General features: G+C 53.3%; 1 protein-coding gene across 1 annotated transcript in view; it reads right to left on the minus strand.

The window, feature by feature from the left end:
- Positions 1-8,395: 8,395 nt before the first annotated feature.
- The window catches only part of ATP8B3 (ATPase phospholipid transporting 8B3), a 44,086-nt gene continuing 39,865 nt past the window's right edge, over positions 8,396-12,616 (minus strand). Inside the window, exons 25-27 of the mRNA XM_074978130.1 lie at positions 10,893-11,031; positions 10,057-10,187; positions 8,396-8,816 (exon numbers count right to left, since the gene is read on the minus strand). Coding sequence (XP_074834231.1) covers positions 8,538-8,816; positions 10,057-10,187; positions 10,893-11,031 — 549 coding nt within the window. The 3' untranslated portion in view covers positions 8,396-8,537. The remainder of the gene's footprint in view (positions 8,817-10,056; positions 10,188-10,892; positions 11,032-12,616) is intronic.

A 12,616-nucleotide genomic window follows, 5' to 3' on the forward strand; every position in this document is an offset into this window, starting at 1 on the left:
TCTAGGGCCCCAGGCAGTGAGGGAAAGAGTCAAAGACCCTTCTGGAGATCCCCGACTTCGGCAGAGTCAATCTCACATCTCTGGCAGACTGGGGAGTCCTGACACTTGCTGACCAGGTTTGAAATGCCCCAGCAAGCCAAGCGAAAAACCCTGGATCTTTGCCAGAGGAGCTGATGTTCCCCATCCCTGGTGTCTGTCTCTTTGGCAGCTATGCTAGGCCTGGAACACATGCTGTGGATCTGGCGTGTGGCTGGTGGTAGTTGTGAGGGGACGGACTGGCCAGCTTGCCCAGGTAGCTAATGCTGGTGCTAGCCTGGCACTCTCCTGGAATGGCAGCTGCTCTGGGAATCGGAGTCAGAACTGCTGGGCAACTCCCAGCTGCACTTCTCAAGCCGGAGATGCTGGGTGTGGAGCTGGCTGCGCAGGCATCATTTTCATCACCATTTTCACTTTGGAATCAGCAAAAGCAGAGAGACCTGCCCCACTTGAGGATTGGGAGACGAGGGGGGGCGGCAAGGGCTGTCTTTTGACCCAGTCTCAGGCTCATCATGGCCCCACACTGTGCCTCAGTCTCCCCACCTATCAAATGGGGGGAGCTCTCACACCCTCTGCTTTACGGGGTGAGGGGTGAGGCTTAATTCAGCAGTGTTTCTGAAGTTCTGTGTCCCAGATCCATTGACGGGTTTAGGTTCTTAATGTCCACTGACTTCAATGGACTTTAGGAGCCTAACGCCTGGGCCTACAGAAGGTGCAGTGCAGAGGGGGGAGTTCCTTTTGTCATGCCTGAAAGAGCTTATAGATGGTCCTGCTTTTGCTGACACCCACTTAAAAACTTAGTAGCCAAGGAGAAAGTCCCAGGCTATGCCATCCGTGGGACTTGACTGCCAATACGCAGTCAGTGGTGTAACTTGGGCAAACCCCAGGTCCCTATAGCTAAAGGGCAAGACTACAGCAGAGGAGGCCTGAAAGTATTTTCTGAGCAGAGTCTAGAGGGAGAAGATTGCCACTGCTGTCCATTTCCAGTGACCAACAAACATCTATAGGCCAGTTCCCAATACCCCTAAGCCCACTTGAGGAAGGAAAGCAGGAGCAGACTCCCATCTGCATCTCAGGAAAGCCATGCAAAAATAGTTCACGGTGAGAGACCTGATTCCCACTGCTTTAAAACCTGCTTTAAAACACTAATTTCAGGGAATGCCTGATCCACAACTGATGAAGTCAGAGACATTCCCATTGACACGAAGGGTCTTTAGATCATCTATCTGGCAACACACACATTCATGAGTTACACTCATGTAGGGTCCAGATGGCCCAGGACAGGGGATGCTGGCAAATGGAAGTCAATGGCCTAGGCTTCAAGAAGGAAGAAGTTTACTATGACTAGTGTCCTCCCTGCCTGCAAAGCTGCATGATGAGTTTAAATTCGTTTACTGATGCTGCTGACAGCCACCGTGGGCAGCCTCTTAGCTGGTTGGCACTCAGTTTGGTTTGTTTCGGGAAATGTGTTGAATCATCTAGCCCCAAGTTAGACCAGACTGGCTATGCAGGGGTTTTCACTGGTAATCCCAAATGGGTTTTACACCCATGCAAATTCGAGCTGTAGAAGTGAGTGATCAGAGAATTGGTCCTGTTTCCTTATGAGCTCTGTTTCATTGGACTTGGCTCAGAGGTCACTGGGTAAGAGTCTCTGGCCTGTGCTCTGCAGGCCAGACTAAATGATCGCAGCTGTGTCTTCTGGTCTTGGAGCCTGTGAATCTATTACTCATTTTCCCTTGTCTCAGGGGACAGTCACCCCAAAGGTGCTGAGAGTCAGGGTCAGTTCAGGATCCACACACACTGTGTGGAATCCAATTCCTCTTGCATCTTTCTATCTTTGGGTTTTTTTTTTAATCAATACAAATTTTGAAAATCAGTGTTTTCCCCTGAAATTTAAAAAAACTAATAAAAAGAAGACGGCCAGAAATTATCCCAAGAACAATCCAAACAGGCTGTTCCAGACACCTCAAAAACCAATGACTTGTCTTTTTGCTACAGCAATAGGTGACATTCACCCAGGTAGTGCATGAACTTTGGGGTGCATGGGGGAAATTGCATCTCTTTAATTTGTAAGTGGCTTTTTCATTTAATTGACTTGATTTACTTTGCTACTGTGTCACAGGTAATCTCATGGGATTGGGTCTATCCTACAGCAAAATGCAATGGGTACTCTGCTGTGTCTTGCAATTTTGTTTGTTTAAGCTATTTACAAAGGTTAAAAGAATAAAAATAGAAAGAGTTGTATGTGTTAGGCACTTTATCCAAGTTGTGCTGTGTAAGTTGGAGTTGGGGGCCTAGCTCCTTCGATGAGTTGCGCAGGAGGAGGTTACCGGGTATTCTTAACTCCAGCCTGTTGGCAGATTTTAAAAGAAAAAAAAAATCTCTATTTGTTCATCTTCTGCTGTTCATGACTGTGTTGTACGTTTCCGCAGCTTTCTGTTTCTTCAATAAATTATTTTCTAGTCATTCACCCTGGCGCATGTATGTCAAACGACGGCACGGTTTTCCTTGGACTTCGGAGGGTGCTGTTGGGTCCTGTGTGTGATTTCATTTTTTTTTTGCCTGCTTTAAAAGGGGGGCTTTGAACTCATGGGCCAGATTCCACTCATGGCAAGCCAGCTAGCTTCTACAGACTGTGATGGTTCCTGCCCTGTGCATATGGGTCACCATGACCCTCACTGGCTGGAGCTGAACCACTCAGCCATGTAGCCTAAGGGCTATGTGGGATCCCTTCCTTTTGCTCAAATGCTTGGAATTGCAGGGAATTGGATTTTTGTGCCTGTTGCTGTGGCAGCCTGAAGAGCTGTGTGGTGTTACTGGGAAGGTTCACCTGCAGGAGATGAAAGAGAAATTGATTAGACTCAAAAGTGAAACTGACTCATCTGGTTCCATACCTAGGGAGGAAGGAATGATCCAGGTATTTTCCGCCACACTTATAAAGCCCTGTCTCAAAATGGGCTTATCTGTGCAGAGAAAAACACCAGGGTTATTCATTTCTCTTTGGGGGGTGAAACCAGGTGATGATTCTCATTACTTTCTCATGCAGGTGAACCACAAGGGGGCAATTTAGAGCTTATTTGGGGCCAGGGTTTCAATGGTGTTAAGGAGCCATAAGCATTTTTCAAACATGCTTTTATAGGATGGGCACCTAAATCTCTTTTACTTTAATAGATGTTAAGCCCCTAAATACCTTTGAGTAACTGGGTCTTAATTATCTTGCAAATCTGAACCCTGCACCAAATTTCCAGTGCAAACTCAGCCCCATCAGCTGGATGAGCGGACCTGCCCAGGTTGCATTGGGGTGGTGACAGATAATTTTATTTTAGCAAGTCAGGAACTATCTTTCCTCAGGTTTGTATAACTGTTTAAAACAAACATTCGGGGCTTGATCTCCTGGCTTTCCAATGGCAGGAGCTCAAGCTGGACTGACACTTTCAAATCAGAACAAAGCTGCAATCATTTTTAAGCATCGGGGTCTTTAAACAGTGGAACTGATCACTGGGACTGAGTGGATCTTTATTTAATAGGACTCAAAAAAACAACCCTTCCTCTGCACTCCGGGTCAGAGCTGGTGAACACCATTCAGGACCAATGCAGCTAAGTTTGGGAGATCTATCAGAAGTATAACTGGGGGTGGTGGAGAAAGATGCTTAAATCTGGGTCAGTTAAATATACACCCCCCCGCTCCGGTAAGCGCATCTCTCTTATTATGCACCTGGCTGGTGTCTCGCTAGGCACAGCAGTGCCTGCTGCTCATGGAACTCAGAAATGCAACTGGTGCCGCGAATTCTTTAGGTCACTTCTTACAAGGCAAAGCTGGTGTTCTTCCAGCCTCCCTCTCCCCATCCTAGGTGTGTTACTTCCAGGGATATGAGACCCCACCCTTAAAATGTCACTGTGGGCCATAACAACCGATCGAGTCCAGCCCCCTATACCCCATAGCCCCAGCTCCAGGGAAGACACTGTGGTGGAGGCTCGGGGGTAACTTGCTCCCTCGAGGAAGTTCCGTCTGGCCCTGGAACAAAGGGCGGCTGATGGCCTGAAGAATCTGGCCAGTGTCAGAGTGGGAGCCGTGTTAGTCTGTATCTGCAAAAACAACAAGTCCTGTGGCACCTTATAGGCCAGCAGATATTTTGGTGCATAAGCTTTTGTGGGCAAAGACCCCTTCGTCAGAGGCATGAGTGGGGTTTCCAGAGGAGGGTCTAAATATACAGGTTCATGACAAGGAGGGAGTCCCAGGCAAGAGGAAGGCCAGAGTTGAAGATTCTGTGTTTATTTCCCTTCCAAAGCTCTTGTTTCTGTTTGAAAAGTGACTCTTCCCCCTCTGGAAGTTCTCCGCTGAGCTGAGCCATTGCCACGCTCTGTGCCATCCCGCAGCCTTCTGATTGGCGTCACAGGGACAGGAAAAGGTACCAGACTCACAGTGTAAATCCCAGCCCAGCAGCAGTTTGCTTTTCTTTAAATAAAGGGATCAAATTTGCCTTGATTTCTATGTCCCTCCTACAGAGACAGACATAACCTCATTGCAGTGCAGCTCTCACACTCACCCCCTGCCCCCAAAATTAGGAACAGGATTTAACCCCTGCCCCAGTGGCGTATCCAGGATGGCACACTTGGGAGGGCCCTGACTTTGCACGGGGGAGGGGGGGGACAATGACGGGGCTTGGGGGAAGGAGGGATGGGTCTGCCTCCCCCTCCTGCTCCAGCTGACCTTGTGTGAGGCAATAAACACTCGGCCTAGAGGCCTCCCAAGCCCCAGGCACACACATGGGGGGCAGGGGCAAGGCATTGGGGGCTTGTCCTGCTCCACCCACCTAGTGCTCCAACCAGGCAGCACAGTTGGGGTGGGGGGCTTGCAGGTGGGGGAGACCCTGTGCCCCAGTCCCACTTCCCAGCTGGAGCACCAGGACAGAGTGGGCTGGGCCCTTGATGGGCTCCCTGGCTGGAGCATTGGGTGGGTGGGTGCAGCAGGGAAGCAGGGGGCCAGAGGAGATTCAGGACTGGGAGGATGGGCTCAGCCCAGCTGCTGCACCCCCAGGCTACTCACCTGCGTGACTCCCATGCAGCTGCTCAGGCCAACAGAGAGCCAGGACTGGGTGTAAGGAGGATGCAACTGTGGGTGCCCCCTCTAGTGATTTGCACAGGTCTGTTGGCTGCAGCGCCTATTCTAATGAGTTTGCTGTGTTAGCTCAGGCTGGGAGGCGGGTGACAGGTTCAGTCCCTGCCAGAGGTATTGCCAATCCAAACAGGATTTCTTTCTGTGGCGGTTGGACACAGGCACCATGATGCTTTCTAACTCCCACTTTGAGTACCATAAAAGAGGGGGGGTTGAGGGTCAAAATATGCCATCACCAGAGTCCCCTATGAGCTGAGCATTTGGGCAGCCACCCAGGAGAGAGTCAGGTGCTGGCCAGCTGCTTAGCAGTGTGCCCACAGCTTGCAGCATGTGTTTCTATGGTGGTGCACATCCACACATGCCTTGGTGCATGTAACAAAATTTATTCTGAACACAGCTGGAAATTTAGAGGAAACGCTGGAGGCAGGGACACCATTGTCCGTAAGAGAGGCTGTTGCTGGGCTGCTGCTTGGGTGGTGCTGCTTCTAGCTCATGCTATGCTCAGGGCTCTGCATTTAGATGGACAACAACTGTAAACGTGCCCAGGCTAGTTGCTCGAGTGCCAGCTGAGCAGGGCTTTGAAGACAAGGGTGTTGTGTAGGAGTTTAGCTAACACACACACACACACACACCCCAACCCACATGACCCCTTCCACTCCTTTTGCCCGCTGGTAAAATTAACCCTTCCAGTTAACTGCTGTGGAACCCCTGCACTTGCCTGGTGGAGAATGCAGCTTCCCCCAACTTTGCCTGGACAGCACTAGACGGGGGGGACCATGATGAAAACGCTGGCTCCACACAGAGACCAAGTGACTGCCCAAAGGCAGACTGAATGTCAGTAGCAGAACAGAGAATTAAACCTTGGCCCCTTAAGCACAGGGCTGGTGCTCTCACCACTGAACTAGCCTCTCACTCGACACCCAGCCACCACAGTCCCTGACTCACCATGGCAAGGGCCAAAACAAAGCACCACATAACAAATGCAGCCAGGCAACGCTGCCAGCCGGTTTGGCAGTGACACTAGGCAGGCTGTGACACGACCTTTGTGGCCAGGAGTAAAATGCCCTCTGCCCCATCCTTAACCAGCTGTCAGATCCTGAGCTCACTGCCAGGAGGGCCTGAGTCCCACAGTGCAGGGTTAGGTGACCATCCAGCCCCTTCTGGGCGGGACAACCCCATATTTTGGGCACCAGGAAGGTGTCCTGATTTATTTGTAAAAAGGGGCTAATTGCCCCCTATTTGGTCCCCTGCTGTATGTAGGTGCTCGCTGGCCATACCAGAGGGAGCCACCAAGGGGCCTAGGAGCCAGCAAAATTAAGGGTAGGTTAGGGCCCGGGGGTGGCTGCTGCCCACATCTCGGCTCCCTGAGGCTCAGGGAGGCCAGGAGTTGCTCCCACCACCGTACATCTCCCTGTCCCATATTTGGGATGGGTTTCCTGACCTGTCCTGTCCTGTCCTGTCCTGTCCCGAGTGGGGTGAGTGAACCCCGGCGCAGCCAGGCTAAGCGACTGCAGCCATGTTGGTGGGAGGTGCATATGGATATGGGCATGAGAGGTGACTCCAGACCAGGCTGCTCAGAAGACTGGCAAAAGGCCCAGCCCCACGAGGTGCACAGCCGCACCCTTCACTCCCAGTGGTGCGAACCAGGACGGAGACTCCAGCAGCTCAGGGCCGGCTCCCACGACTGTCAGGAGAGCGGGCTCAGGCCTGTGGGAGCTGCTAGATCCATTCAGACCAGAGCTCCAAGTAACGGATGGTCATGGCACAGAGGGGAGCTCAAAGGGACCCCCCCCCGACAGGTAAGGGCTAAACAGGTAAGGGCTAAACTTTTCTTCCTCGCTCCCGCAGGCAGTGGCTGCTTTGTGCCCTGCAGCAGGAAGGTTCATCTGCTTACCCAGTGTTCTCCCCGCCAGTGGTGGGGCATTGCAAGGGTCACCAACGTGTTGCTTAGCGGATTGTCCATAGGCTTTGAATCTGCTGCCTCCCATTTCATGGAGCACCACTCGGTCCTTGTCCTCTGAGAGAGGCTGAAGAGCCACCCAGTTCTGGGAGCCTTGGCCACCTCCAGCAGGATGGAGTCTCACCCCCTTCAGCAGGGGAAATGCCAAATCGGGCCCCACTCTGCTTGACCTCTCAATGACCCCCCCAGCCAGGCCTCGTGCCAGATCAGGGCCTTGAGTCAGGCTCAGAATAAGGACATGTTCAAATCCTTCTGTTGATGGGACAGCAGCACCTGGGCCTTTGGGTCCAGGGCAAATACCCCTGACAGCATCTTTAAAGGGCCCTGGTTCTGGCTTGGTACCAACTCCAGTAAGAGGACTGCATGGGAGAGGGATGCAAACAGGGGAGAGGGAAGTCATAAACCTGCCAGCAGCTGCAGCTGGCTTCATTCCCAGCCCCTAGGTTTCTATCTCCATTTGCTGTACCTGGTGCACAGGTAGATCAGGCCTCCCAGAGAATCTCTCTGGCAATCCAGGCACTGCTCCCTGGGCTTCTCTGGGCATTTCATTCTTCCTAACCCAGCAGGGTTTTATTGCACCCAGTGGCCTTTTCCCCAAAGAGCTCATCGTGAGGACCCAGATGGCCTCAGAAGCCAGACTCAGAGCTTTCTCTCATTGGGGGGGTACTTTATTAATGGAGAGCGGTGAATGTACCGTAACAAGCTGGGGCCGCTGCCACTACTTACCCTATTGCACATGCTGGCTGCCAGCACGATCACAGCCAGAGCAGATACACCATCCATAGCCTCCTGCTCCAAAGCCACAAGCCTTGGGCCCTTAAAGTCAGTAAGAGTCCCCATTAGCAGCATAGGGCATATGACCCAAAGCTGGAGCAACTCCCAGTCCCTGTAGGAGAGGGCAAGTGCTCAGAAGCACTCTCAGCCTCCTTACAACACAGAGTTTGTGTGAGTGAGTTCTAGAGGTGACCTCTGGGGTGGAAAGAGGCCACTCTCCTTCCGCTCTGTGTACTCTTGCCAAGTCAGGAGAGTCTGAGCATGGTGTATGGAAAGTGGAGTTGTTCAGAGAACAAATGTTCCTTGTCCGATACATCAGAGCTGCTATGGGCACTTTCCTCTGCCCAGAGACCCTTATTCCTCCCTGACACAACAGCTGTTACCCACATCCTGGACACAGATGAGGGCTGCAGGGGAATATCCACAGATAATTCACACCTGCAAGTAACACTGATGGCCACTGGGTGTCACAGTCACTCTGCAGAGAATCTGCCATAGGCGTACTTCTCTGGCAGTCCAAAAATATAAAACTTGCTCTTGAAGGAGCCATGCAGCTAGTTCAGTGCCTGACTAGCGCCCGAGGTCCAGGCCTCCAGACCCAGCTGGGAAGCCGTCTCCAAGTCCAAAAGTAGCATGAAACTTAAAATCCCTTTATTTGTACTCCTGGAGGAAAACACTTGGGCTCGAAGCTGTGCTGGGGAGCACGTCCTCTCTTGCGGGCTGTTGCATGTCCTGAGAGCTGCTGCCGCTCACCTGGCCCCGGTTCTTGGAGCCCTTCACCCGCAGGCTGGCCCCCCGGGTGATGAGGTCGGCATAGCCCTCCTTGTGGGAGAAGGCGTAGCTGGAGCGGCGCAGCAGGGAGCGCCTGCGGAAGTGTGACTGCATCTCCACGGTTCTGTCCTCCACCCGCGTGCCCCTGGAGTGAACCTTCTGCAGGGGAGAGAAGGGGAGCGTCAACCCTGCTAAAGGCAGCAGGGCCAGAGAGCACTCGGGATGGGAGGGGCAGCTTGGCCCTGTGGTGAAGGCACCAGTCAGAGAGATCTGGGGTCTGCCCCAGCCTCCTTGTCTAGCCTGGGGTGGGTTCTTCAAGCCTCTGGTTGCTACCTGTCATGTGGGCAGAGCAGGTTCCCTGCTGAGTAGGCTGTTCCCTCCCACCCGGCCCAGAAGACGCAGTCCCACGCGAGCACTGCTCAGCTGGAGCCTGCGGGGACACCAGTCCGGCTGGCATCAGCGCTAGGCACACATCTCTGAGGGTGGAGGCTGGCTCCCACAAGGGCCCATATCCTGCCAGCACCCCAGGAGCACTACAGGCAGGTTACTTTCATTTCTCACACACCGCCCTTCAGTGCAATTCACCTTCACTGCTCTCTGAGGGACACACGGGAGCTGCCCCGAGGCACACGACTTTCCTGAACCTGGCAATGGGACCTGCCTTAGTGCACAGGCACCCAGAGTGCCAGCCAGGATCTCAGATCTGCTGCACAGTTTCATCCCCCTTCCCCAGTGGCCAGCCCAGCCGGCGGGCAGGTACCACCCCTGCTGCTGTTCAGCCAGGAGCCTGTGGGGTCGTAGCTTCAGCTGGCATTTCTGCTAGGCCAGCAGAGAGTCGCCAGCTATCCCCAGAAGAGGAGGAGCCTGGCCATGTCCCCTCCCATTCCCACCACAGTGCAAGGGGAAAACACAAGGACATGCCAGCACCAATGAGCGCACAGGCTGGCGCTGCTGAGAGACCCTGTGGTGTCACGCAGTGTAGCATCACACGGGCAATACAGAAAGACATAGGGCCTTTGGCAGATGCCGTAGGACATGGCTAACGAGATGAGTCCCCAGTCCAGCATCTCAGTGCCAATTACAGCCAGGACACGATGCTACAGGGGAGAGATGCGTCAATGCACCAGTCCCAGTGCAGCTTGCTCTGTGTGTTGGGGAGTTGGCATGATTCGTCCCGACCACCCAGGTTATCAGCTGGTGGGCTGAAGCCTAGGAGTGGATGGCTCAAAGCACTTACAGCAATGGCCGATCCCTTGAATAAATGCTGCCACGTCTGGGCTAGAGAGGCACTGGAGGCCTGGAAACCAGCTGAAACTAGCCCAGGCCCAGGACATGGATGACAAAGGAAGGGTCTTCACAGATGCTGCTCTCCCACCCCAACACCCAGAGCCACACTTACATCCTGAATGGCCCCAGTGCCCGTGATAGCGCGGAGCAGGCGGACGGTGAGGGAGGGGATGGTGTTCACCACCACGCACAGCAGGACGATGGACAGGACGTATGGGTCGGTCAGCGCATTCTTGGAGGCATCTGTCAATAGGACACAGGCCAGGGTGAGTCAGTCAGAGCCTGGGAAAGACCCTCCTGTCTCTACGTGCCAGCGGGGTAGCCGTGTTAGTCTGGATCTGCAAAAGCAACGAGGGGTCCTGTGGCACCTTATAGACTAACAGAAATGTATGAGCATGAGCTTTCATGGGCAAAGACCCACTTCGTCAGATGCAGGTCACACCTGGCACTCACACCTGCATCTGATGAAGTGGGGCTTTGCCCACAAAAGCTTATGCTCATACATTTCTGTTAGTCTATAAGGTGCCACAGGACCCCTCATTGCTCCTGGCTCTACCTGTACCAAGAGCTTGGTCTGCAGGGATAGAGTCTGAAACCACAGCCTGAGGCAACTGAAGAATCCAATGCGTCTGCCCTGCGCATGTGGCAGCAGTATATGTCTTCCAAGCACAGCTCATGGGACCGTGCGGAGACAGGGATGCAGCAGGAATGGGCTTAGGCCAATGGGACCATGAACCCAAGCCAGACAGGTGAGGAACGGCTGCTCTAAGCTCTCACTGTCCCCACGGGATGTGGAGGAGTTGGCACAGCCCTGACTCCCTGGTTCTGACACTGCTGAGCAAGGTGGGGAGGGGACAGGGCTCAGGATAGATGCAGCCGGTTGAGAGGGAGGGAATGGCCCTGCACATGAGCCCCTCTACCATGAGGTATGAGCGTGGAGCACCTTACCTGGAAAGCGGAAGAGGACAGGGTCTTTTCTGAAGACAAAGAAATTCTGGGTGAACAGGGAGAAGATGCAGAAGAACAGAAAGCTGACTGCGATGGTCAGGAAGGACAGGACGGTCCAGAACTTAATGTCCAGGATGATCTGTCCAGGAAGAAGCAGAGACGGCAGCCCATTAACTCTTTAGCCTTTGCAGCCAGCTGCAGGGTTGAGTCAGGGACCCACCACTCACTAGAGCTGCTGGAGCCAGGGCTCCCAAAGCCTGGGAGAGTCGTACCAGGCCTCAGACACAGCAGGTGGGATGGGCCCAGCTTTGGCCTAATTCTGGGCCTGTTCCATCTCTGATTTCCCAGGGAGCCATGGATCCAGTGCTGAGCACTAGGAAAACCCACAGTCCGTTGCTGGTATCATGGATGGGATCGAAAGGTCAATGGGGAGCAGCACCTGAACCCAATGAGCCCTTTGAAAACTCTCCTGAGCCCAGGTTAGAGGCGCCTGGCGATACAAGGGCAGGTCAAGTATGGGAGCCGGAGCCGAGACTTCCAGCTCAGGCCGACCTGTCTGTGTTAGCGTCTGTCAAGCCAGTGCGCCAAAAAGAGCACAGAAGATGCATGAGGAGATGGCCGCCCAGAGGCAGTACTGGGGCAGCTGCCCCCTCCTGTCAGCCAGACGCTGCTCTCACTCAGTCAATTGCACCTCCAGCACCAGGGCAGATGTTCCCAGAGAACATAGGGCTTGCCCACAGGGCTTGTCTATGCTAACGGAGAGAGGCCAGGGTTAGCCCTGGCTGGGAAGTGTTTCTGTAATCGCCCATAGGCAGACTCAAACCTAGGACCCCCGAGGTTAGCGCAGGAGCCTCTACAGTTGGAGCTAAAAGCAGCTGGCTCTCAGCTCAGGCTATAGAAAAGACCCATTCTCGCTCTTGGTAAGTGGTACTACTTCATGGGACAGCAAACCACCCTCAGGAGGCATGTGGGTCACAGGAGCCACTGGCGGGCATGTAACCCAGCAGGTGTAGCTACAGCACTTCCCCTAAAGCCAAGTGGGGTGGAAGGGCTTGAAAATGTTCTCGATGGAGCAGGTTCCACCAGGGGCATGGCTGTTTCAATGGCATTTTCAACAGGAAACGTCTCACTGGATTGTTTCGACGTTCTCTTTGCATTTCACTGCCAGTGAAACAGTGCCCTTTGCCAGGGACTCGACCTTTCAACTTGCTCCTGTCAGCACCTTTTAGTTTTACTTTTATATTACATGAAACCAGCCAGGCTAATGTTACACTGTTTGAGGGGTTTGTGGACCAGAATGCCCAAGGCTGGAGATGAGGCACCCAGCCCGCAGAGGGAGGTTCCGGAACAGCCTTTGGAGACGGGCAGTGAGGGCAAACAGCTGAAGCTGGGGATGTTTCTGAATGGGCTTCCTACAAGCATATGGCCTGGAATGACTGCCCGGCTGGTCCCTCTCTAAGAACCTGTATTTAATGTCCAACAGTTGATGAACAACAGCTGAACCATAACAGCGAATTGACACATTTGTTCTGGGTCAACACCAGACACGGGAACATTCCTGGAAGGAAACATTTCAATGGCCCCGAAGAGAAACGTTCACAGGTTTTCATTTCGAGGGAAATGTTCGGGCTTTTTGGCTTTTTTGCTCTGACCTGGAACTGGCCTGGAACTGTTTGCTCAGAAGTCCAGGTTCCAACCAGTGCTACAAAGGAGCTGCCTAACCT

The sequence above is a fragment of the Carettochelys insculpta genome, chromosome 27 (assembly GCF_033958435.1).
Source record: "Carettochelys insculpta isolate YL-2023 chromosome 27, ASM3395843v1, whole genome shotgun sequence".
NCBI classification, from domain to species: domain Eukaryota; kingdom Metazoa; phylum Chordata; order Testudines; family Carettochelyidae; genus Carettochelys; species Carettochelys insculpta.